This window comes from Aethalodelphis obliquidens, unplaced genomic scaffold (genome assembly GCF_003676395.1).
Source record: "Aethalodelphis obliquidens isolate GAN/ISIS:26980383/991018 unplaced genomic scaffold, ASM367639v1 scaffold20, whole genome shotgun sequence".
NCBI lineage: Eukaryota > Metazoa > Chordata > Mammalia > Artiodactyla > Delphinidae > Aethalodelphis > Aethalodelphis obliquidens.
In genome coordinates, this window is record NW_020837964.1 from 692,885 (window position 1) to 719,012 (window position 26,128).

Below are 26,128 nucleotides of genomic sequence, written 5' to 3' on the forward strand. Positions count from 1 at the left end.
TTTTTGCGGTACGCGGGCCTCTCACTGTTGTGGCCTCTCCCGTTGCGGAGCACAGGCTCCAGACGCGCAGGCTCAGCGGCCATGGCTCACGGGCCCAGCCGCTCCGCGGCACGTGGGATCTTCCCGGACCGGGGCACGAACCCGTGTCCCCTGCATCAGCAGGCGGACTTTCAACCACTGCACCACCAGGGAAGCCCAAGTAACTGATTTTAAGGGGATAAAAGAAAGCGGCGCTCGCTGCCGCTGTCCTCCTGCCCCAGCTTGTCCCACACCCCACGTGGGTGTCTGCATCCTCTGCAAGACAAGAGGATTCCACGTGAGGCCTGGTCACCTCTGCGTTACACGGCAGTGTGGCCCGTATCTGTCAATGGACCCGTCTCTGCTGGCTGGCATTTGGGTCTTACGTTAAGTGAGCAAATTGAAACAATAAATAAAGAGACAACTACACCTCAATAACTAAATTTAAAAAAAAGAGAAAGACCACACCACGTGCTTGCAGAGTTTGCCAGCTGGGAAGAGGGACAAAGCAGCATCGCAGCAAACAAAGCCCCCTACCCCATCCCCAGGGCCTCACGGGAGACGGCAGAGGACACCGTGAAGCTGGAACCACCTCACCGGGGCCAGGGGACCCTCACGCTGGGGGGAGGCTGCCCGCTCTTCCAGCCCCTGATGTCCCGCCGGACGAAGCGCAAGACTCAGGAAGCGATGGCTGCAGAGCCGTGGAGGCTGCGGCCAGGGCACCCGCACGCTGGGAGACACAGACGGGGATCCACGGCAGGAGCCCAGCCATGCTCTGCAGGGTGCGCAGGGGACCCTGACCGTACCCAGGACAAGGGAGCATCCCCTGAGCGTCGGGCATCCTCCACAGCCTCCCTCTGCCCTTGCTCTGGGCTGGCAGGAGTGGACCGGATTCTCCCTGCTGCCTGGGAGCACCCCTTTTTGCAGGGCTCCTGTCCTCCCCTGGGCCTCCGCTTTGCGGGGCAGACACAGGCCCGAGAGCCCCCTGCTCACCACTCCTGATTCTCGGCGGTCGGTTCCTGCCAGAGAAGCAAGAGCTCTCAGGCTTCAGAGGCGGGGGACCCTGACCGCAGCGCTGCACCGCCTGGTGGGCGCCGTCACCGCTGCTGCGCTTCCTTCCCCAGGCTCCAGCCCGGGGGGGCTCCCCACGTGCGGCCTGGAGGAGAGGAGTAAGGAAGGGAGGATGGAGAGGCCCCAGCCACAGACCCCACAGAGAGGTCAGCGCCAGCGAGGCTTTGGCGCCCCACCAGCCCTGCTGCCCCGCCGCGGGCTCAGCACGCACGCCTGCCACGCTGCACACATCTCCTTGGTCAACGCGCCTGCGCGGACCTTGCGCCTGCCATTTGGGTCAAAGGGCCTGGGACCATCAGGCTTAGGGGGTACTTCCAAGTTCAAGATGTGCCCTTATGACAAGCAAAGAGGACCCTGACCCCAGAGAGCCTGCAGTGGAGGGAGTCGCCACGCGGCATCATGGGGGGGGGGGCGGGGATAGCGGCAGGCAGGCAGTGAGAGGAGGACGGACGCTGCGGAGCCCATGCTGGCCCGCATGGCGCCCTGACAGAGGGGAAGGGCAAGTGCACCGGGAAAGGGCACGCGGGCTTTCTGCACACTGGTATTTTTGCAACTTCCCTGTAAGTTTGAAGTGATTTCCAATTAAATGTTAACAAAAACCTTGAACCACACCGCCTGCAGCCCCCAGATTTCAGAACATGAAAGAGTCCCTGCCGTCTGGACCTGCCGAGCGTGGGCGGCGATCAAGAGAGCGGGTGGGTTTTCCCTGTGAGTCCCCCTCAGGGACAGAGCCAGCACTTTCCAGGCCAGGCGAGCAGCCGGTGTCCTCCTCACCGCCACCGTCAGCGACGGGGAGTGCCTGTGACGTCACAGAAGCCGAGCGCAGGCGCCTCCTCAGCAAGGCCTGAGCCCGGTTCTCCTGCCTTTGGGGCGCACCCCGTCCAGGCCCGTCCTGCGCAGCGCAGGGACCCAGGCGGAGGCTCCACGGAGGTCTCGCCCGCCTGAGTGTGGAGTCTGGCCTTGTTCCCCTCTAAGGGTCCCGGGGGCGGGGCGGTGAGCAATACCCCAGCCGGGAGGCGGCTCCTGAGGAAAGCCACGGGCGCGGGGCAGTGCCCCTGTCGTGCTGCCGGCAGCGGGGAGGGGGGGACGGCGGTGGCCTCTGACGAGCCGGGGAGCGAGCCCAGGCCCAGGCCCACCCCAGCCCCCGGGGGCAACCGGCCTGTGATTGCGCTCTCCGCCCCGGGCCGTCATCGGCCATGGAGACGGCTCCATTCTGGACCGTGTGTCTCACTGATCCCTCGACTGAGTTGGAAACGTTCTAGAACACGCCGCCGCGAGCTCCAGGTCTCCTTAACTTCACGTTTATGAGGCCTCGCTTGTGGCCAGCAGATCGTCATCCCTGCCCTGTCTCCACCGCCCCCGAGCCCCCACACCGTGGACCACGCGCTTCCTTCTCAGACCGTCAAGATGCTCAGGGCCAGGCTGCCACCTATTCTGAGCGCGTTTCACTGAGGAAACCCCTACAGCCCCCAGCAGGAGCCGGGTGAGGGGGCGGCTGCTTGCCCCAAGTTGCTAAACTTCAGTGTGACTGAGGAGGGAGACGCTGTCCACCCGCACCTCCTCTCTGGTAGCATCCCTGCCGCACCCAGCATTACAGGTGCTCAGGCAGGGCAGTGCAGGAGCCCCCCTGCCATCTGTGCTGCTACTGCCTGATGGACCCACATGCCCCCGACGCTGCTCTGCTGGGGACCTCCTCCCAAGCGGGGTCCCCGGAACGACACCCAGAACCGACGGACCGAGCATCCAGCAAGGGGAGGCAGCCTCATTACTGCAGGAGGGCTGGACGCTGGGACAGGTGACTCGGGTGTGAGCACGAGTCCCCGAGGGGCAGAGAGGACCGCAGGGCACAGGCCAAGAGCCAGAAAAGGACCCTAAGCCATGGGCATGGCTGACGGCCCTGGACCAGCTGGGCTGACGCAAGAGCCCAGGCAGCAGGCAGCCAGGGAGCGAGAGCCACGGCTGGGGACCTTGAGGCCACCCTGAAAGCTGCCAACACAGAGTGGGCGGGAGCAAGGCTGGTCTGGAGGGCCATCACATGTGGGAGGAGAGGCCGAGGGGGCACGAGCCCAGCAAGGGGGTCCAGGTGAGAGGTTCTCGTGTAAACGGACACATACTTCTTGGTGTCATTTTTCATAAAATTACAGTAAAAACCACCCAAGTTGCGCCTACGTTCTCGAGCTAAGACATTCAACAACCACCTCTTGAATGCTGCCGTTTCCCACTGCAGACCGAGGCCCACAAGGGCAGGGCCTGTCCGCCGCCCCTCCCGGCACAAGTGAGAGGCAGGATCGCTGCTACTTTCAGCTTTTAAAACTTCTCAGGGTGACAGAGGTCAAGAGTATGTACATCCTCTGTGGAGAAAACAATCTCTCAAATCAAAATTCCACCTCCAGCAAAACCCGAACCTCTGCTGTGACCCTGATCACCCGTGACCAGCAGACCTGTGGCTGTGAAGTCCTCACTGAAACGAGACAACAGTCCTCTCTTCCCGTTGCCCCCCGGAGCTTAGAACAGCACAGAAAGCAGGGAACAGTGACTTCCCAAGCGGGGAACCTCAATTTACAGCTTCCGTGAATCTGTCCAAATGGGCGACTGCAAGGCTGGGGGCCGCTGACACTGTCGGCGTCCACTCCGAGCGGGTGCCAGCATCCCGCCAGCGCAGAACTTTTAACAAGATCCTGCCGACAATGATCTCTGCTTGAACTCGGGTTCTCCTAGCTGAGGCTATCAGGACCCATCTCAACGTGGCCCAGAGGACAGAGCCCAGGAGGAGCCTGGCTGAGCGCGGGGAGCCCTGCTGGGCCTCACTCTGCACTGCACCGTCCACACGGCAGGCAACGCCCCAAACACCAGCACTGCCCTGAGTCGAGGCCCGCCAGCGGCGCCGCAGTTCAGGCCCGTCCCCGAGCGGTGGGGACTCAACCTCTGCCATCGGCCTCCTGGGTGGTCGTGGCCGTGTGATGCCCACGTGCCGCCAGAGAGAACACAGGGGCTCACCTTGGTGTCCTCCTCATTTCCCTCCGCGTGGACAACGTAGGGGTAGCCGTCCTTCTGCAGGTTTTCTGACACAATGCGCACCTCGACGCCGGGCAGCGGGGTCCCCACAGAGCCTGCAAGGGGCGGGGAGGCGCGAGGGAAAGAGGCAGTCAGCAGGATTCTGAAGGACAGAGCTGCACACTGAGGTGCTCGGGTCTGCCTGACGTCACGTGCACACACGGAGGTGGGGGGATCCCGCGTGGATGTCACGTGCACCCACGTGGGAATCCCGCCTGGACATGACGTGCGCACACAGGGGTCCTGCCCCTTCTCACGTGCACACAGCGGGGCGAAGCCCCAGGAGCCAGTAGCACAGCCTTAGGCGGGACACGCAGAGCGGCAGCCAGGGCTCCGAACACCCTACAGGGCCTCCAGGTCACTTTGGGAGGGCCGCCCGGCGCCCAGGGCAAGATGCAAGGGCACCTCTATCTCACTGGAGCGCCTGGCTGAGCGGTCAGGGCACTGATGACCGCAGTTTGTCGCTGGTGAGGGACTGCAGTGGGCCAGATGCCAGAGGGCGAGCGGGTCCTCACGGCAGGGGTGACACAGCCAGCGTCCCGGCTCGCTTGTTAGGCGCCTGTGCGTGCCTCAGCGTCTTCACCCCTGTGTGGCTATAATCAGCTTTTGAACCTGCAAAGGTTAGGGCAGGTGGTGCCCTGGCCGCAGTGGAGTCCCCGTGGCCACTGGAATGAATAGCTGAGGCGGGGCAGAGGTTCCAGGGCCAAACGCTTCACCTCAAGGTCTCAGGCCCTTTTTTTTTTTTTTTTTTGCGGCGCGCGGGCCTCTCACTGTTGTGGCCTCTCCCGTTGCGGAGCACAGGCTCCGGACGCGCAGGCCCAGTGGCCATGGCTCACGGGCCCAGCCGCTCCGCGGCATGTGCGATCTTCCCGGACCGGGGCACGAACCCGCGTCCCCTGCATCGGCAGGCGGACTCTCAACCACTGTGCCACCGGGGAAGCCCCTCAGGGCCTGTATTTTAACTGTTATCAATGAGGACTTGTCACAGGAGCAAAGTCCCGGGAAGCCCACTTGGCAAACTCCACGAGCTGCTTAGTGCTCTAGGATCCACACGCCTGGAAAGGTCTGCGACACAGGGCTCCGCTTGCTAGATGGCGCTGCCCTGTCCTCCTCAGCCCGTCTTCTGTCTGAGGTCCTGGGGGCCGCCCCCGCCGCATCTTCCTCCTCCCTCCTCCCCTCCTTCTCTTTTGCTTCCAAAGATTTAAAAACTACAGTGAAATCCATATATGATGCAACTATTCATTATAAAGCCTAGGATTCAGGGGCATTAAGCACATTCACAACATCGTTCCATTAGCACCTCCATCTAGCTCCAGAACTTTCCATCAGCCCAGAAGGAAACCTGTCCCCGTCAGCTGTCGGATCTTCCCCCGACCCCAGCGACCACTAACCCATTCTCTGTGGACTTGCCCCCCGGATGTTGTGTATGAAAGGAGCCGCCAGGCATGTATCCTCCTCTCTTCCTGCTGGGGCCAGTGGCTGCACGAGTGCCAGGATGCTCAAGACGGGAGACAGCCTGGAACAGGAGGTGTTCCACCTCAGCTGCAGACAAGACACGAGGACCAGAGACAAGACCTAGGCTGTGAACGTGAGCTGGGGCCAAGCCCTGCCGTCCTGCAGGCTCTGCAGGACCCGGGGCCAAGGCGGCCACAGTCCCGACACTCGAGATGTGTTTCCCAGCGGACCTCAGCGTCGTAGCTTCCCTCTGGATCTGTCTCCAGTGAAGCGTCTGGCTCAGCCCTGTCGTCTGCGTTGCTCCTCCTTGGACCTCACGTCTGATAAGCACCGGCAGGGCCACAGCTCTGACTGCTTGGTTACAGACCAGGCCCAGGCATCTTGGAGATTTTCCCAGGTCTTCACATCACTCCCAATTGCTCATATTCCATGGCCAAATGTCAGCAAGCTGACCTAGGATTTAGCCCTCGGTGTGTGTGTAAAAGCCACAGAACAGAAGGTCTAAGGGAAGAAATGGGTTGATAAAGTGCAGGAGAGAAAGGCCGTGTGTAAGAGGACATCGGTCGGGCCCACTAGGCTGATGGTCCTTCTTCCTGGGCTCCCAGGCAGTAAGAGGATTTCTTGCTGTGTGAATTGATTTATCACTTTCTGAGACTGGTCAGGGTGATTCCTTTAGTATGTGGCACAAGTAAAGCGTCCCATGAACACACCTAGAGCCGTCAGGCGGAACGTGATGATTTCATCAGAAGTAAAGCGTCCCATGAACACACCTAGAGCCGTCAGGCGGAACGTGATGATTTCATCACAAGGCACTTCATTAAACCAAGTACAGAACCTTAAGCACGAGCAGCCGCCTCGCTCAGGAGTGAAATCTGCTCCTCCTCCCGTTTCCTCTGAGCTCTCGTCCCCGCAGTGGTGTGACGCCTGCTCAGGGCCAAGCCCTCCAGACGGCGACGCCTCCTGAAGTGTGAGCCCTGGGGAATCCTCGGAGTACGAAAGCCCCTCCACGTCCCTCGTTTCGTGTTTGTAAAAAGACACTTTAGTCTCCTAAACCTTCCCTGAGATCCAGAGAGCAGACTGAGGCAGTTACTAATTAGAGAAACAGAGGAACACAGACACAAAGAAAAAGCAGTTACCTCCGAGCTCAAACAATAAATCGGTAGTAAGACAGAGTCGTACCTCCTCCTCAAGGGACGTACACACTAATCTGACGCACATCTTGGAGTTGTTCCGCGTGAACTAAGTCCCCCACCCAGGTGGAGGATGGTGGCTACATGCTGAGACCCCCAGACTCGTTGGAACCAGAAGGCTGATGACTGATATTCCTGGGACACCACCCTGTTACCTCACCACCAACCAGTCAGAAGAATGTCACACATCCTGCAGCCCTCCCCGAAAATGTCGCCTTTAATAGCCCTTCCCTGAAAGCCATAAGGAGTCTGGGTCCTTTGAACACCAGCCAGTTGCTCTCCTTGCCTGGATCCTGCACTTTCCTTCACCACAACCCAGTGTCAGTAAATTGGCTCAGTTCAGCAACACTTACAGCAAGGAGGAAGCAAAGGCTCCATCCAGGCGCTGGGAACACAGGGAGATGTGGGGAGATGCTGTGGAGAAGGGAACCCTATGGGATCTGCTGTGGCCTCCAGGGAGGTGAGTGGCTGCCCTCAGTCCCACAGGACTGACAGTCACAGGGGCATGTCCCCACCTACCCACAACTTCTGTACAACTTGGCTGCAAACTGGGGGTTCCCTGGGCCCCTCCTGGGATTAAACGGTTTGCTAGAGCAGCTCGCAGAACCCAAGAAAACAGGTCACTTCCTAGAATATCACTTCATTACAAAGGATACAAGGTGGGAACAGCCAGATGGAAGACACACCTCTATCAAGTATGTGGGTGGGTGGGAGTCTCTAAACTTGCACACTCTCCAGGCACATCACACTCCAACACCAACCTGTGTTCACCAGCCTTGTTTTGGGTTTTTATGAAAGTTCTATTATGCAGGTACAATTGATTAAATCATTGGCTACTGGTACTTGATTCAACCTCCAGCCCCTCTCCCATCCTAAGGAAGTCAGGACTGTCCCCCCTATTCAATGAAACCTGAACTGCTAAGAATGTCTATAAAGAAAACACTGACAGGGCTTCCCTGGTGGCGCAGTGGTTAAGAATCCACCTGCCAATGCAGGGGACACAGGTTCCAGCCCTGGTCCGGGAAGATCCCACATGCAGCGAAGCAACTAAGCCCGTGCACCACAACTACTGAACCCACAAGCCACAACTACTGAAGCCCGCACGCCTAGAGCCGATGCTCTGCAACAAGAGAAGCCACCGCAATGAGAAGCCTGCGCACCACAGCGAAGAGCAGTCCCTACTCGCGGCAACTAGAGAAAGGCTGCGCACAGCAACTAAGACCCAACACAGCCAAAAATAAATAAAATAAATTTATATATATAAAAAAGAAAACGCTGACAGAATTACAGCACTACTACCACAACGGTGGCATTAAAATCGCCACAAAAACACCTATGATTTGTTAAAGTTAGGTCTACAAACGGCAGAGACTACTGTTAGGGCAGGGCAGCTGCTCAGACTCCAGAAGCCCCCGCCCCTACCCCAGTGGGTGGAACAGAGCAGGGCCAGCCTCCTACACCCAACTAGTTGGAGCCCCGCCCACGCCAAGTGCACGCTGCCCGTCCCATGCACGTGATGCTACACCGGCCACGCCACGTGCACGCTGCCCCTCCAACACCGGGAGAAGCGGCCCCGCCCACACAACGTGCACGCTACCCCGCCCACACCGCGTGGACGCTGTCCTTCCCACGCCGCGTGACACTGCCCCTCCCAGGCTGCCTGAGGCTGCCCCTCCCACGCAGCGGGACGCGGACCCTCCCAGACCGCGGGTCGTGGCCCCCCCAACGCGTGACGCGGCCCGGCCCACAACGCGTGATGTTGCTCCGCCCATACCACATACACGCGGCCCCTCCCACGCCACGTACACGCGGCCCCACTCACACAACGGGCGCTATCCCGCCCACACCGCGTGACGCGGCCCCTCCCACACCGCGTGGACGCTGTCCCTCCCACGCCGGACGCTGTCCCTCCCAGACTGCGAGACGCGGCGCCCCCACACCACGAGACGCTGCCACGCCCACACCGCGTGACGCTGCCACGCCCACATCACGTACACGCTGCCCCGCCCACACCACGTGCGTGCTGCCCTCCCCACACCGCGTGCACGCTGCCCCCCCAGACCGCATGACACGGCCATTCCCACACCGCATAGACGCGGCCCCTCCCACACCGCGTGATGCAGTCCCTCCCAGACCATGGGATGGGGGCCTTCCCATCCCCCGTGACGCTGCCCCTCCCACGCCTAGCGCACACTGCCCCGCCCACGCCGCGTGACGCGGCCCCGCCCACACAACGTGCATGCTGCCCCTCCCACACCGCGTGACGCAGCCCCTCCCACATCGCGTGCACGCTGTCCCTTCCACACCGCGTGACGCTGCCCCACCCACGCCAGGTGCACGCTGCCCCTCTCACACTGCATGCACGCTGCCCCTCCCACGCCTCGTGCACACTGCCACGCTCACACCGCGGTGACCCGGCCCCTCCCACACCGCCTGACGCGGCCCCCACCCACACAACGTGCACACTGTCCCGCCCACACCGCGTGACGTGGCCCCTCCCTCACCGTATGGACGCTGCCCCTCCCAGGCCACGTGAGGCGGCCCCTCCCAGACCGCCTGACACTGCCCCGCCCACACCGCGTGACGCTGCCCCTCCCACGCCACGTACACGCTGCCCCGCCCACACCACGTGGACGCTGTTCCTCCTACACCTGACGCTGTCCCTCCCAGACTGCGGGACGCGGCGCCCCCACACCACGAGACGCGGCCCCGCCCACACAACGGGCACGCTGCCCCGCCCACACAACGTGCACGCTGCCCCTCCCACACCTGACGCTGCCCCTCCCAGACTGCGGGACGCTTCCCCGCCCACGCCACGTACACGCGGCCCCGCCCACACAACGGGCACGCTGCCCCCCCACACCACGTGACGCGGCCCCTCCCACACCACGTGGACGCTGTCCCTCCCACGCCTGATGCGGCGCCCCCACACCACGAGACACTGTCACGCCCACATCGCATGACGCTGCCACGCCCACACCACGTACACACAGCCCCGCCCACACCACGTGCGTGCTGCCCTCCCCACACCGCGTGCTGGCTTCCCCTCCCAGACCGCATGACACGGCCATTCCCACACCGCGTGATGCAGTCCCTCCCAGACCATGGGATGGGGGCCTTCCCACCTCCCGTGACACTGCCCCTCCCACGCCTAGTGCACATTGCCCCGCCCACACTGCATGCACGCTGCCCCGCCCACACCGCGTGACGCGGCCCCGCCCACACGACGTGCATGCTGCCCCGCCCACACGACGTGCATGCTGCCCCTCCCACACTGCGTGACGCAGCCCCTCCCACATCGCGTGCACGCTGTCCCTTCCACATCGCGTGCACTTTGTCCCTTCCACACCGCGTGATGCTGCCCCTCCCACGCCTCGTGCACGCTGCCCCTCCCACACCGCCTGACGCGGCCCCCACCCACACAACGTGCACACTGCCCCGCCCACACCGTGTGATGCGGCCCCTCCCCCACCGTGTGGACGCTGTCCCTCCCACGCCGCGTGACGCTGCCCCCCCCAGGCCACGTGAGGCTGCCCCTCCCAGGCCGCCTGACACTGCCCCTCCCACACCGTGTGACGCTGCCACGCCCACACCACGTGGACGCGGCCCAGCCCACACCGCGTGATGCGGCCCCGCCAAGACCGCGTGGACGCGGCCCCTCCCACACCCGCAGGGACTGAATGTCCTCCTGGTGTCCACTGGGCAACAGGCTGGCTGCAGTCAGAAGGGCAGGCTGTCCTTCCGCCTCCCTTTAGAACGGTGTCATCTGTGGCCAGGTGACTTTAATTGTCCTGTGGCTCTGTCCGGCCTCCTGTGACTGTGCCTCACTGGGTCCTGGAGCGCCTGTCTGGCAAGCCCTGTATCTGATAGCAACCTCCGATCAGCGGATGTCAGGCCCAGCAGTTCAGGTCACCACCCCGGGCCTCAGCCGAGCAAACAGTATCCTTCAGGCCACGCGCCCCTCCGGGCCGCCAGGGAACCTGTGATGGGCCAGGCTGGCAGGATGTGTCCCTGGAGCAGTCCAGAGTCCCGGCTGGAAGGAGCCCGGCCCAGGAGTCAGGGGCACAGAGGACACAGCCTGATTGCTCCGGAAGCGGCGCTCAGGGACTCACTCCCGGATTCAAGGTTGACGGCTGCTTCCTTCATCGTTTCTAAACCAAAGAGCCGGCCGTATACCCACTGTAAGCCGCCTGCTTCACGGGCGAGAAAAGACCCCGGGCGCTTGGTTCCGGTGTCGAGAAGAGGCCACGCACAGCCACGGCAGAACCCTGAGCCTGAAGAGCTGCAGCCTATTAAGATTCGAGAATTTCTGCCCAGAAGCCTCGGGTTTAGGGCCCGGGCGCAGGTCCCTCTGTCCCGGGGCCTTTGCCCCCGCCCGACAGAGGGTGTCCTGGTCCAACAGTGCGAGCACCTGCTCCGTCTGTGTGACTTCTCCAAGGCCATCAGAGGGGTAAGACCAGCCCAGTATCGGGGCTGTCGTGTGGACAGTTTGCAGCTTCTTAGAAAATCAAGTTCACGCCCCCTTCTGACCCAGCAGTTGTACTTTGAGGCATCTGCCCACGAGATGTAAAGACGCATTCGCACAAAACCCTGCACACAGACCTTCACGACGGCCCGACTGGGAGCTGTCCGAGGCTAGACACGACCCAGCGTCCTTCGGTGGCGGACAGGTTAACGCCGCAGATGCTGCTCGGCACAGGATGTGTCTTACACTTGTCCTGCCAAGTGAGGGAAGCCAGACCCAAAGGCAGGTCCTGGAGGCTGTGCCTCTGTGTCGTTCCAGGAAACGCACAGCTACAGGGAGAGGAACCAGGGACGTGCTCGCCGGCCTGGGGCAGGAGGCGCTGACCGCGAAAGGGGGAAGGTCTGGAGGTGATTCAACTTCGTCTACCTGAGTATGACGGCAGACACACTGAAAACTCAGACCTGCCCACGAGAAGGGTGCCTTTTACTGTCGTGCAAGACAAGTGGATGCACAGAGGCAAGTACAGGCACACGATGACTTAACGTTTATTTCCAGACGCCTACTGTGTTTTGGACAAGCTGGAGGGTACTGACCGGGAGGGCTAGAAAAGGGCCCAATACAGAACAGACTCACGTCTCAGGCCTCAGGCTCCGCCTGCAGGTGCCCTGTCAGGGACCCGGGACGTGAAGGCTGTTTATGTGGAATGGCCTAGAGAAGGCGGGACAGGAAGATCAAAGGGCAGGAACCCGTCTAGAGCAGCAGGCCCTCCAGACGCGTGCAGGTCCCCGAGCACAGGCGGGGTGTCCCTCCTCCCTTGCCCCCGACACCTGCCGTCTCTCCCGCTGCCACTGGCCTGTGTGGCTCAGGGCACCTGCATGGGAAACTCTGGGCCGCGGGCGACCTGGTCTGGACGGAAGCAGCCCCCAGCCCGGGAGGTTGGGGGGGGGGGCGCCCTGCCAAGCACACGGCGTCTGGGTCACCTGGGAAGGACACTGCCACCCTGAGAACGTGACCGTAGCCCAGCAGGGGAGCATCCTCCACAGAACGGCCTACCCGAGGACCCAGAGCAGAGGGAGGACACGGCTGGCGGGCGCCACTCGTACCTGGCAGGCGAGCTGCGGTCAGGGGGTTGGACAGGGCCATGCCGATCTCCGTCATCCCGTACCTCTCCAGCAGAGTGTGGCCGGTGATGCCCTTCCACTTCTCCAGCACAGGCAGGGGCAGGGCGGCCGAGCCCGAGACCATCAACCTGCCCGGCACAACCACAGGCTCCTGAGCTCTCGGGAGCACGTGGCTTCTTCAGCCCGGTGAGAGCCACACGCGCCCAGCACCCCAGTCACCGTCACCCTTTAACTCACGGTGAAAGGTGCAGTTCGGGCTGAAATTTAACTCTGTCCTTTGGAAAGAATCTTGGGTATATTTTAGAATGCAAATAGGTCAAGGGGTAATCACAGTAAAAGGAAAAGTGATTTGAGGGCCCCTGGCGGCGCGCTCTGCAGACAGTCAACGTGCTGTCCACAAACAGCCCCGAGAAGAGCAGTGATAAGAGTAACGTGATGACAGCTTGTCTGCTTCGGGGACAAAGCACCACCGGGTCTGAGGCGGAGGAGGGGGAGACGGAAGCAGGCAGTCTCCAGTGAGGGGCGCACGGGGGCTCCTCCAAGAACACTGCCTGGTGCTGACGGCTCACTGACGATGACATCGATCTGATATGAGAGCCTCGGCATGCGCCATGTCCCGAAAGCACTGTGTGCAGGAAGGAAGGTGCTTCTGCTTGTACTGGGGGCCGGAGCAACGACCACCCCTGTGCTCCCCCCCGGAGGTGCAGGCACAAGGAGCCCCCCCCCCCCCACCAGGAGCCCGGCTGCTGAGGCCTGAGGGCCTGTCACCCAGAGTCACCCTCATCCCCCCTCTCTGATCTCATTCTTGCCCTTGGCTCCTGAGATCCGGGTACATCGTGCTACCAGTCCCACTCTTGTCCTGGCGGTTGGGCTTTGGATCCCAGCCCCACCATGGCGCCTCGTGGGAGGCCAGTCCAGGGAGGTGCTGGCGTGGCACCCTCAGAAAAGGGCTCTAGTTCCATCAAAACGTCTTTACAGAAAAGGCGCAGAGTGGCTGAATGGGAGCAGAACAAGATGAAATGCTCGTCTTGGGTAACTGGAAATTCTCTCCAGGAGACGAAGGGCTTTCCTGAGCTCCTCTCAAGGACTAGGAATCAGATGCACAGAGGCCATGAAGCTCGTGGCTGTCCAGCGCCAACTCGCTGCCCTGTTAAAGGCTGCGTCTGCCACAGACACACGTGTCACACCTCTTGGGCGCACGTGTCATCATGCCTGCGAAGACCTGCCAAACCGCTCACTTCCGTGTGCTCTGCAGATGAACCGCTGGACCACGAGCAGAGAGGAGCTGCAGTCGGCAGGCTCGTGGGAACACGCAGAGCAAACCCCATGCCACCGAAGGGGCCAGACAGCCACACGTCTGTCAGGGAGTGTGTCTGCATGGGGTCGGGGAGGGGGCAGGGCTGAGAGCCAGCAGGTGTGGGGTCAGAAAGGACTTCCCCATCCTCGTCCTTCAGACTCTACCGGAAGACAGGTGGACAGACAGAGACAGAGGGACAGAGAGACCCAGAGATAGAACAGAGACACGGATACAGAACACAGGCAGCTGCGTTGGGAGCACGGATACGTAGAGAGAGATGTAGACACACATTTTAAAGCAGAGAAAAAATACTGCTTCCCAAGACTTAGTAGAAGTGACTCACTAAAAGGAAGTTATGCGTGGCTCTCTGGGTGGGAAGGTGGACGATTTTCATTTACCTGACTTTTTCTTCACAAACCGCACGCACGAAATCCTGGACATGAGGGTGGGTAAAATGTTTGTCGTAATAGTCCATCAACTTGCTGTATATGGTAGGCACTGCCATAAACACATTAATCCGTGGAGTTTCAGAGCTTAAGAACTTTTCCCAAACCTGAAAAGAAAAAAGGAAGCACACAGCAAAAAGATTAGAAGACACGCATGCACAGACACGTACGGACCCTCGGTTCCATGACGAGTGCTCCCAGCAGAGGACCCCCCTTTTCTTAAGCGTCAGAGAGTCTGTAAGCGGCTCCCGTCTCAAAGGGGGTCTCGCTTTGACAGGGTGACACAAGCTCCCGGACCTTCCGTGGAGTCACTGTGCAGGGGACACTGGCGTCTGGCCTCAGGGGCGGCCCGTGAGGAGGAAGAGGACCGGGGGGAGGAGTGGCCCTGGGCCTGGGCACCGGCCTCGGATCTGCCGTCAGGGGAGACGTGGCGCCTCAGACTTTTCCAGCGGACGAGGGCGGACAGAGCTGCAGGAGGGGCCCGGTGGGCCTGAGCACAGCGTCTGGCAGATGGGCACGCACGCACGGGGAGCCGATGGCGTCTGCAGTTTTCTCCGAAGAAGTCATGTGAAGTTTGTATCTTACTCTGTAACGAATGCTTCTCGTTTTAATATAAAGATGCTTCAAGTTTCTCAGCTTATGCTGAGAACGTGCTCGTGTGTTAGCCCTCATCTTCAGGAGAAGGGGCTCTCTCCGTTCAGCCACCGCATGAGCCCATGGTCAGGGCGGGACGGGGAGCGCGGGGTGCTGCGTGCTCAGCACGCCCCACACAGACAGCCTTCCCCCTCAAGGCAGCCAAAACGCTGCAGCCAGCCCGGCCTGCCCCAGTCCCTGATCGCACACTTGCAATTACCTCCTCACCACAGCTGCTTGACAGAGCAAAGGCACTCCTCTTTGGGGGGAAAATTACATCGTTCTTTTAAAGACAACCCCGCCCCCATTATGAAGCATGTATGGGGCTTCCCTGGTGGCGCAGTGGTTGGGAGTCCGCCTGCCGATGCAGGGGGCGCGGGTTTGTGCCCCGGTCCGGGAAGATCCCACGTGCCGCGGAGCGGCTGGGCCCGTGAGCCGTGGCCGCTGGGCCTGCGCGTCTGGAACCTGTGCTCCGCAGCGGGAGAGGCCACAGCAGTGAGAGGCCCGCGAACCGCAGGAAATAAAAGAAATCATGTATGAAAAGAGAAAAATGTGACCCATAACTAAGAAAAAAGTCAATAGAAGCAACCCCTCAATACGGATGTTGGAATCATACAAGGAATTTAAATTAATAAGTAGGTTAAGAGATTCAGAAAAGGTGAATGAAATGGGGGATGATCAAGGATTTCATCAGAGAAGTGGAACTGCAAGAGAACCATTACAAGCTGGAAAGTACATTATGTGAAACTAGGAATTCACTGGATACGCTGAACAGACTAGACGCAGCAAAGACAGCAGTCAATGGAAATGATCTAAACCGAAGTACAGACAGGAAAGAGGACAAAGAGAAGAGTGTCACCACGTGTGGGACAAGATGACAGGAAAGACAGACGTGCTCGGTCAGTGGAGACACATCCACATCCACACATGGGAAGACTCAGTGTTGCTAAGGTGGCAGCTCTCCCCAAACCCCAGCAGCTGTGTTTTCCGGAAATTGACAAGCTGACCCTGCAGTTTACAGGGAAAGGCAGAGGCCTCGGAAGAGTTACAGCAAATGTGAGAAGGAGGGAGGAAGGCGGAGGACGCACGCTTCCTGACCCAAAACTTACTCCAAAGCACCAGCATTCAACGCCGTGTGAGGCTGCCGTAAGATCAGACACACAGACGAACGGAGCAGATGCCCAGAAACAAATCAATATGATGATGGCCAATTGAGTTTGACAGAGGAGCCAAGTCACTTCCATAGGATAATCTTTTCAACAAACAGCGCTGGGACAACTGAATATGCACATCCGAAAGGATGAACTTTCGACCCTTACCGCCCCGTACCTAAGAATTAATCCCAAGTGGATCAGAGACCTAAACGTATCAGCTAAAACTATAAAACTTTCAGGAAAAAACATAGGTGAAAATCTTCATGACCTTTGGTTAGGCAAAGATTTCTTAGATACGACAGCAAAAACATGATCTATGAAATTAAAAAACTGATAAAATAGATCTCATCAAAAGTTAAAGCATGCGTGCTTCACAAGATATCATTAAGAAAATGAAAAGACAAGCCCAAATGGGAGAAAATATCTGCAAACCATCTATGTGATAAAGGACAGGATCCAGAATATATAAACTCAATACGAAGAAGACAAATAACCCAATTTACAAATGGGCAAACATCCCAATAGATAGTTCAGCAAAGAAGATACATGGACGCAAATAAGACCATGAAAAAACACTCACCGTCCTCAGTGACTAGGGAAATGCAAATTTAAACCACAATGAGATACCACGTCATATCCACTACAATGACCATAACAATGGTTTTAAAAACCAACAAAACAAACGTTGGTGAGGATGTGGGGAAACGAGCCCTCACGCACTGCTGAAGAGAACGGGGACGAAGAGCCACTGTGGGAAAGTGGGGCAGTTTCTTACAATGCTAACAATCAACATCGCACACCCCAGCAATTCTAATCCTACTTATCCACACAAGGTAAATGAAGAATGTCCACACCAGGATTTGTACGTAAATGCCCAGAGCAAAAACTGGAACTGACCCAAATGCCCAATAAATGATAAATGGGTGAACCAAACGTGGCCCGGCCACATGCTGAAGCACTAGCCAGGGGCCAAAGGGACAAACTACTAATACACATGCTACAGCGTGGACAGAACTCAGACGTTCTACAGAGTGAAAGAAGCCAGACCCAGAAGGCCACACGTTCTATGATTCCACTTACACACAAAGCCCAGAAAAGGAAACGCTGTGGAGACGGAGGACAGACAGTGGTTCCCAGGGGCTGGGTGTGGGAATAGGGACTGAGATAATAGTTGAACAAATCCTATAAATTCATGTAAAATCCCTACATCGTTCACGATAAGTGAATTTTATGGTATGTGAATTACATCTCAATAGAGCTATTTTTAAAAAAGGACAATGCAATGAAAACATTTTCAGTGAAACAAAGCTGAGAGAATTTGTCTTCAGCAGAGCTGCACTACAGGGCTTCCCTGGTGACGCAGTGGTTAAGAATCCACCTGCCAGTGCAGGTTCAAGCCCTGGTCCAGGAAGATCCCACATGCTGCAGAGCAACTAAGCCCGTGCACCACAACTACTGAGCCCATGAGCCACAAGTACTGAGCCCGCGTGCCTAGAGCCTGTGCTCCTCAACAAGCGAAGCCACCGCAATGAGAAGCCCGCACACCACAATGAAGAATAGCCCCCGCTCGCCACAACTAGAGAAAGCCCGCTCGCAGCAACGAGGACCCAATGCAGCCAAAAATAAATAAAATAAAATAAATATATATATTTTTAAGCTGCACTATAAAAACTATCAAAAGAATTCTTCAGGATTAAGGGAAACGACCCAAGAGGGAGACACAGATCTGAAGGAAGAAATGAAGAGCGCCAGAAAAAGAAATATATGGGTAATTTAAAAAAATTTTAAGGACCCCTGACTGTTTAAAACAACAATAGTAGCAGTGTGTCATGAAGATGAAGGAAGGGAATAATAAGAAACAGAAGGAACAGGAATATAAAGCACAGGTGCATTAGAGGAAAATCAACACGGTTGGTTCTTAGAAAAGATAATAAAGTTGACAGGCCTCTAAGACAAGAGCGATCAAGAAAAAAGAAAGAAAACATAAACTACCAATATCAGACACCTAAAGGAGACATCACTACGGATCCGAAAGATATTAAAAGGATAATGAGGAGAAATTATAAACTACCCTATGCCAATAAATTTGACAATTTTGATGAAATGCACAATTATTTTTTTTAAAGTACCAAAACTGACACAAGAAACAAAATAGAAAATATTCGAAGTCCTACATCTATTAAAGAAACTGAATCCTTAATTAAAAACCTTCCCAGAAAGGTTGGCCCAGATGGCTTCGATGGAATTGTGTCAAACGCTGAAGGAAAGAATACTTAAAGCCACACAGAAACTTCCGAAGAACAGATAAGGGGGGGAGGGGTGGCTGCCACGCTCCTTTCACAGACGAGCAAAGCTCCCATACAGAAGCCTAACAAGGATGTCACAAGGAAAGCACAGACCTGTGCTCCTTGTAAACACAGAAGCAAACACCTTAACCTAGTATTAGCAAACCAAAGCTAGCAGTATGCGAAAAGGGCAATGCCTCACGGCCGAGAAAGTCTGCTAAAGGAAATTAGAAACATTCAAAACTTTAATCAGTAAAACTAACCACATTAACAGAATAAAGAGGGAGACAAATAAAGGGGGTAACTTTATACAATCAATTCAAGAGGTAAAGAAAACCCATTTGATAATATTCAACCCACCCTGTAATTCAGCTCTCAGAAAACAAGGGAGAGGAATGTCCTCAAGCTAATATACGGTATCTGCAAAACACTATAAGTAACATCATACTTAACAGTGAAATATTAATGTTTCTCCAAGATTGAGAATAAGTCAATGATGTCCACCATTACCACTTCCAAATTAGACTCACCAAAATTTAAAATTCTCTTTATCAAAAGACTATTAAAAAAGTGAAATGAGAAACCAGAGACGGGGGAGAGATTCACAACACGTATTTCTGACAAAGGCCTTTTATCCATAATGTATACGGAACACCTACTGATTAGTTATAAAAAGACAACCCAATTTAAAAATGGACAAAAGCCTTGAAGAGGCATTTCATAAAAAGAAAATCTCTGAATGACCAGTAAGCGTATGAAAAGTGCTCAACATGATCACTCATCAGAGAAATGCAAATCTTATGAGGCCAGTGAGGTAGCAGCATTACACACCCACTAGGATGGATGAAATCTAGAAAGCCCGACCCAGTTGCTAAATGGCGGGGCACGTTGCAGACAGGAGCATAGAACGGATAAGCACTTGGGAAAGGGTTGGGAGTTTCTTAAAACATTTCACATACGTGATCCTGTGACCCACTAATTCTAACCCTGGGTATTTACCCAGAAGAAATGGAAATGTGCATCTGCGAAAAGACATATGAGAATGTTCCCAGCAGCTTCATTCATAAAGCCAAAACTGGGAAAAGCCAGATGCCCGTGAACAGGAGAAGGGATGACAACTGTGGGTCCTCGGTGATGGAAGGAACCCGCCGCTTCCACACGCAGCACAGATAAACCTCAAAGGATGCCCAGTGGAAGAAGGGAAACACAAAGCCTACAGACGCGGATCCCATTACATGCGAATTTCAAGAACAGGTCAGCTAACTTATAGTAACAAAGACCAGAAGACGTGGTTGCCTGCAGGGGGGTGACTGGGGGTTGTCACGAAAGAACTTCTGGGGCAATGGGAATGTTTTCTTTCCCAGCCTGGGTGTGGGTTATACAAGTGTAGTCATCAAAACATACTAAACTGTACACTTAGATCTGTGCATTTCACTTCATGGAAACGAAAACTCAATAAAAGGAAACAAAAGCGCCCTCACTGAGATGGCTAGAATTAACAAGACTGACCACAGTAAGTGTGGGTAATGACCCGGAGTAACTAGGACTCTCACACATGGCTGCTGGGAGGATAAAACATGCACCCACTCTGCAGAACTCTTTGGCACTTCCAACCAGAATTAAATATACATCCAGCCCAGTGGGTGTCCAGCACCAGCAGGTACAGATCCAAGAGAAATGTCCACGGAAAGATCTTTATGCAAATGTTTATAGCAGCTTTATTCAAAATATCCCCAAACTTGAAACAATCCAACGTCCTTCAACAGAAGAATGGATAAATTGTGGCGCTTTCATACAAAGGAAGGCAACACAGCAACACAAGAAGAACAAATTACAATTGACGGAACTCAAGAGTAAATCTTAAAATAGTACGATTAACTAAAATGCACAAAAGGACACATACTATCGGGTCCACGTATATGAAGAGCATGTGAAACTCAGCTATGGTGCAGCCCCGACTGGGAGAGAACACTGTGGGCCATGTAAACGTGCTCTGTCTTCATCTGCGTGGTGACTGTCACACAGACACATACTCAGTTTACATACATTTTACTGTATGTAATTTATGCCTCAATTAAATAAAAGAAGGTGACAACATTCCCCCCTTTACAAACCCCGGTGAGTTGACAGCTCTAGGCTATGAGCATCAGCAATGCTGACGTCAGAAGGAGAGGGACAACTGGGCGTTATGTGCCCTGCTGGACAGATACACACACTGCCTGTGAAGTCTCCTCCCTGCCAAAGCAAAACAAAACCCTGAACCTCATCACGCCTCTAGACCTAACTACCAACTTTCAAGAAGTATAAGGGATAGCGAAACATGTTAAACGACACCACAGGGACGTAATCCACGAGATCAGACTGGGGGGAAGTGTACAGGACACACAATTTCATAAACAAAAACTGCGAGGAAAAGACTGAGGAGAAACTGAGGAAGTAAAACCATGTGCACGAGCAGTGGTCCAGCCGCCGAGAGCAAAGTGCCTGTGAGAATCCCCGGGGCACAGAGACCTCCTGATAGGCCTTCCCGCCCAGCTGTGGCTGTGACCTTGACCAGGCCCTGCAGCTTTCTTGCTATCTTCTCACACCACTGTGTTAATCTGGACAGAATCCCTCAGCTCCCTTCCAAGCTCTGACGTGCAGATTTGCTGGAAATCCTGTGGGGCATCCTACTTCCCACTGGCTTGTTAAAGAAACTCTGTCCGCCAAGTCCGCGCTGGCCTGGCCAGGCCGCTCCCCGAGGTGGAGGGCAGTGCCCTCGCTGCCACCTGGCACCAGGGAAGGCATGGGTCCTTGGAGGACACACCGGACAGCACTCGGGCATCTCCGGGAGCGTGGGTATCCCGATCTGGCTAACCAGGAACAGCCTCGAGCCCGTTCCTTCTCACTCAGGGCGGCAGCGTCTGCAGGTTAGCGCCTGCAGTGTGCAGACCCCGCCACTACCCAGCCTGGCAAGTCCCGACAACCGCCTCACGGGGCCCCTCACGGGGGGTGCTTATCCTGCTCACCAGGGCTCGCCCGTCGCCACGAGCACGAGGACAAGGAGACACAAAGCAGCGCAGACCGTACCACGTCCAAGGTGAGGTGCAGGGCCCTGGCCCGAGAGGAAAGGGGACAGGCTGGGTGAGGTGGCCGTCACTCTGGGAACCTATGGTCCTGGCCAGGCCTCTGGTGGACGCACATGTGGTCCTCACCCAGGCTTCCCACCGGAGGCTGAAGGAAGGACAGAGCTCACACTCAGCAGAATGAAGGGGGAGGACCGGCCCTAAGGTCATCAACTCAGACACTTGACCCCTGGCACAGAAACGGCATCTGCCCAGGGGGCTGCCTCCTGAGAACTGTCTGCAGCCCGGAAGGCGTGGCCATTGTGAGAACTCACTCCCATTGGTCTGCAGCCGGGAAGGCGCGGCCATTGTGAGAACTCGCCCCCATTGGCAAAGAGAACGGCAGCACCGCCACCGTGCTGCGTCCCCGCTGCTTCAACACGTCCATACACTTCAAAGTTGAAGGTCGGGCCATCCCGTCAAAAGCCTCTTACCAGTGAAAACACTCGTGCGGCAGCCAGACCGCAGAGCCCAGACGGGTGTGAGCAGCTCCCAAGCGGGCTGCACACAGGAGCCCACACCGGATGCAGCAGAGCCAGGGCCCGGGGCCTTTTCACGCACCAGCTCCCCGACGTGACCCTGCAGAGCATCTGGGACTGGAACCTGGGGCTAGACGCCCAGCAGGACTGCCCTGCCCAGCAAAAGCCAGAACAGGGTTGGAGCACAGCTGCCACGGACGCCTCCTCAGCTTGAAGCAATGGCCAGGGGTTAAGCCCTCACCCGTTTCTGGCAATTGTGACAACACACGGGAGGGCTCTTACTCTGTTTTTAAGGTGCTCTGGCCAAAGTCTAGCAATGACAGAGGACACTCCACAATGAAAGGCTGGAAACAGGAGAACAGATGCCTGTTTATCCCGTTCCACGGGCCTGTGTGCGCGGCCCCGCCCAAGTGGCCCCAGGCTGTGGGTCAGATCTGAGACGCCCTTGAGCTTAAGAGCTCTGCTTCCCTCCCCCAACTCCGCCTGCAAACACCTCCACCCACTTCAACAAGACGCAGATTTCTCAAAGCCCTCTGCGGCCACAGGTGTGCCAGGCAGCAGGCTTCACATGGGCACCGGAGTCCCGAGCAGGGCACTGGTCTCTACAGAGTGCCCTGGCAGTGGCCCCAGCGGCCTGCACCGCCGAGCCGAAAGCAGCGCCACGCGCCGGGGTCTGCGCCCTCCTGCCTCACCGGCCGGGCCCCACCCTGACTCAGTGCCTCTCCGAGAGCCACCGTGATCCCGAGAAGTCACCGGAGCACGTATCTGCGACAAGGAATCGATCGCAGCCAGGCAGCCTAATCAACAACCAGACTGCATTCCGCGGGGCTGACGGCGGACAGCCCGCCATCAGTCTTCCTGCCGTCCCCGAGTCACCGCCACCGCATCAGTCAGCCTCGCGGGACGCAGACAGCCCCTCACCCCACTGTCCACGGAAGGGCTTGAAGCCGCCAGGAGCTGAGACCGTGTCAACACCAGTGCAGGTTTCTGGGCCCCGCACCTCTTTACACTCATTTCTTTGTTTTTTGTTTTCAATGAATGGTAATACTCTTTTTTTTTTTTTCTTTTTAAATATATTTACGTATTTGGCTGCGCTGGGTCTTAGTTGCGGCAGGCGGGATCTTCGCTGCCCCATGTGGGATCTTTACTTGTGGCATGTGGAATCTAGTTTCCCGACCAGGGATCGAACCCAGGCCCCCTGCACTGGGAGCGAGGAGTCTTAGCCGCTGGACCGCCAGGGAAGTCCCCACGCGCATTTCTCAAACACAAGCTTAGACAAGCCCCGGTATTTAATAATGCTGAAGGTGGGGTTTTCCTATCAATGGTATAAGCAGATTCACAAAGCTCTGAAGCTCAGGGCTGCGTCTTTTATCAACCACAGCAAATGTGTTGGACTCTTCAGCCCTGCTGCATGGTTCTGAGAAACCCCGTCAGTGCCTAGGATCGGGAAGGTCTGAGCTGACTGTCCCGGCAAGCCGCTCTGCAGCCTCTGGTCTCCAGCCCCCAGGCAGGAGACAGGCAGCATCCCAGGGTCTCGCTCTCAGAGGTGCAGGCTGAGTAGTGACAGCGAGGGGCCACTGCAGTGACGGGAGACAGCTGGAGGCCAAAGAAAATAAATGGGACCTGGTGGCCTGGGAGCAGGTGGGAATCCCTGAGGTTTGTTTCCCTGTTGAGTGCTTCCTTGTCCAAAATCCCCTCTCGTTTTCACAGTATCTAAGCTACACAGGTACATGTTGAACAGAGCCAATCCCGTTAGGCTTTACACCAGCAAGACCTCTCGGGGGGGTGAACACCAAGGCCGTCAGGTGGAGCTGCCCACACCCCAAGGATGATATTCCACATGGAACCCCCGGCTCAGGGACACTGACAAGCCCGCCCGTGTAACCCGCCACCTGCGGCCATGGGCAGTGGCAGATGGAGCTGAGCTGTGAGCACAAGAGGCCCCATCCGCCGTCCTGGTCTTTTTTTTTTTTTTTTAATTTAATTTTTGGCCACATTGGGTCTTCGTTGCTGCACGCGAGCTTCTCTAGTTGCGGCAAGCAGGGGCTACTCTTTGTTGCAGTGTGTGGGCTTCTCACTGCAGTGGCTTCTCTTGTTGTGGAGCACGGGCTTTAGGCGCATGGCGTTCAGTAGTTGCAGCGCACGGGCTCAGTAGTTGTGGCTCACAGGCTCTAGAGCACAGGCTCAGTAGTTGTGGCGCATTGGCTTAGTTGCTCCACAGTATGTGGGATCTTCCTGGATCAGGGCTCGAACCTGTGGTCCCCTGCATTGGCAGGCGGATTCTTAACCACCGCGCCATCGGGGAAGTCCCCACCCTGGTCTTTATACACGTCTACAAACCCAAAGTGTGCAGAGAACTCTGTCCCTTTAAGGGAACCTTGTGGTGGGTTTTTCAGTGGAATGTTGTTATGTTTATCTGCTTGTGCTCTGATTCCTGAGGAGCTGATACAGTAAAGTTTTCATTAAACAAATAACCACTCCCCTAAGTGACTTTCAGGGACGCTCCCCCCAGAGGCCTGTTCACAAGTCCAGACGATCACAATGACAAAAGCCAAGGGGGAGCCTGTGGAGAGGGTTCAAGGAGCCAGCGCTCCCTCATGGCCCATGGGGCCCGTAAGTGATAACCGTCCATTCATCTACAACAGCTCTGAGCCACCTGCTCTAGGCCCTGGGGACAGGCCCTAAAGAGAAGGAAAACCATGCCCTCAGAAGTGACATTTTAGGGGGAGAGAATGAGGACCCACAGCAGAGTCTACGTGGCTTCGAGGTGGTAAGTGCTACACTGAACAGTAGCGCAGATCAGGCCAGGACGGGGGCCAAGATGCACAGAGACTGAGCCTGCAGGCCCAGGGTGGTGGAGGTAGGTGGGGAGGAGAAGGTGGCGGTGGAAGAGGCCAGCAGGGGCCGGGGCTCCCCTCCTGGACGAGGCAGCCACACTTTCTGCTCTTTCTTTACCTTCCTGGGTCTGTGCTTTGGGGAAGGAAAGGCCTGCTCAGTCTGCAGGCCAGCAGCCTGCCTGCACCCCTGCCTCGCCCACCAGGCACTCACATGGATCAGGAACGAGGAAATCAGGAAGCTGGGACTGTAGCCGGCTGGTCAGCCACTGCCGCTCAGCCTGTCTGGGTCCCTGATCTAAGCTCAGGGTGGGGCACCCCTCTGTCCTCCTGTCTTTGTGGTGCCCTGCAGGGAGGCCCTCCGAGTGAATGAAGCATTGGGGGGAGGGCAACTTGCATTCTGTGGAGACCCCAGGGCGCTCCTGCACTCCTGCTGCACAAGCCCAGACAGTCACAAAACCTCCCTGGGACTAGGGGACGAGCTGGCTGTCCCCACTTCCCCTTAGCAGTCACTCCCGATAGCCTCAGGGCCCCCCTTTCTCCCCCTCCGCGCTGCCCAGTCAGTTCAGTCAGAGCCCCCTCAGGAAGCCATGTGTGCCGGGCCGGACCGACCCCTTTGGAGAGTCACTGGGACTTGTGTTAAGAGGCAGACAGCCCTCTGTAGACCCCGCTGTCTAAATCCTGAGGCCCTGCAGCTGAAAAACAAACAGCAGGATGGGGGCGGAGGAGGGGGCTGGCTGGCTGGGCAGGGTCTGAACGGGCTGCCCTGGCCCTTGGACTGCCACTTCTACTGTTCGGCTCGCCGGTCTGTCCACAGCGCTCACGCCGGATTTTAAGCTACGTTCTCTAAACCCAACAGCATCACCTGTCAGCACACAGGGTCCCCAGCTTCCCTGATGCTGGTCTGCACGCAGCACCCTTGCAAACAGGAGGAGAAAGGGTCCCTGCTTCTCCCTGCTTTGCGTTGCTGGGATTGGGCTCAGTGCCCACCCTGCGCCAGGCTCATCGCTCCTCTGTTAGAGGATGAGACGGAAGGTCAGGGAGGTGCGGGGCTCGCCCGGGACCAGCCTGTCTGTAGTACCTCATCCTCTCACTCTGACCTGGCACCAGCACCGATGTGAATTAAGGCTCCAGGCGTGATGTGAGGACGGGCCGGAGACGATCTATCTAGAGCTGCCTCTTTCTGGTGGAGACAGAGGAGGCCGACTTCAGTGAATGATGGATTCCGCAGACCAGGGACCCCAGGCCTCAGGGACCCCTCGTGAGGAAATTCACCCTGGAATAAAGTGACTAAACAACAAGCTCTGCGCTGCGGGCCGAGCCTGGGCACCTCTCCAGAGACCTCACTCGGCAGCCCTGCTGCGCAGACGTCTCCAAGCCACTCCTTTCCTGGGGCTGCAGACCTGCAGGACAGCAGCCAGCACAGGAGCCCCGCCCCCACAGGAGCCCTGCCCCACCTGGAGCCCATCCCAACCGGAGCCCCGCCCCCCACAGGAGCCCGCCCCCACCTGGAGCCCCGCCC

General features: G+C 57.2%; 1 protein-coding gene across 17 annotated transcripts in view; it reads right to left on the reverse strand.

Moving 5' to 3' along the window:
* ACSF3 (acyl-CoA synthetase family member 3) overlaps window positions 1–26,128 on the reverse strand; it is a 59,362-nt gene that overhangs the window by 23,428 nt on the left and 9,806 nt on the right. For 15 of the 17 annotated variants that reach the window (XM_027118950.1, XM_027118960.1, XM_027118947.1 and 12 more), the window contains 3 exons: window positions 14,070–14,224; window positions 12,357–12,502; window positions 4,087–4,199 (listed from right to left, as the gene is read on the reverse strand). In XM_027118950.1, coding sequence (XP_026974751.1) covers window positions 4,087–4,199; window positions 12,357–12,502; window positions 14,070–14,224 — 414 coding nt within the window. Of the gene's footprint in view, window positions 1–1,011; window positions 1,175–4,086; window positions 4,200–12,356; window positions 12,503–14,069; window positions 14,225–26,128 lie in introns of all 17 variants that reach the window. The other 2 variants (XM_027118956.1, XM_027118949.1) reach the window with 2 other exon arrangements.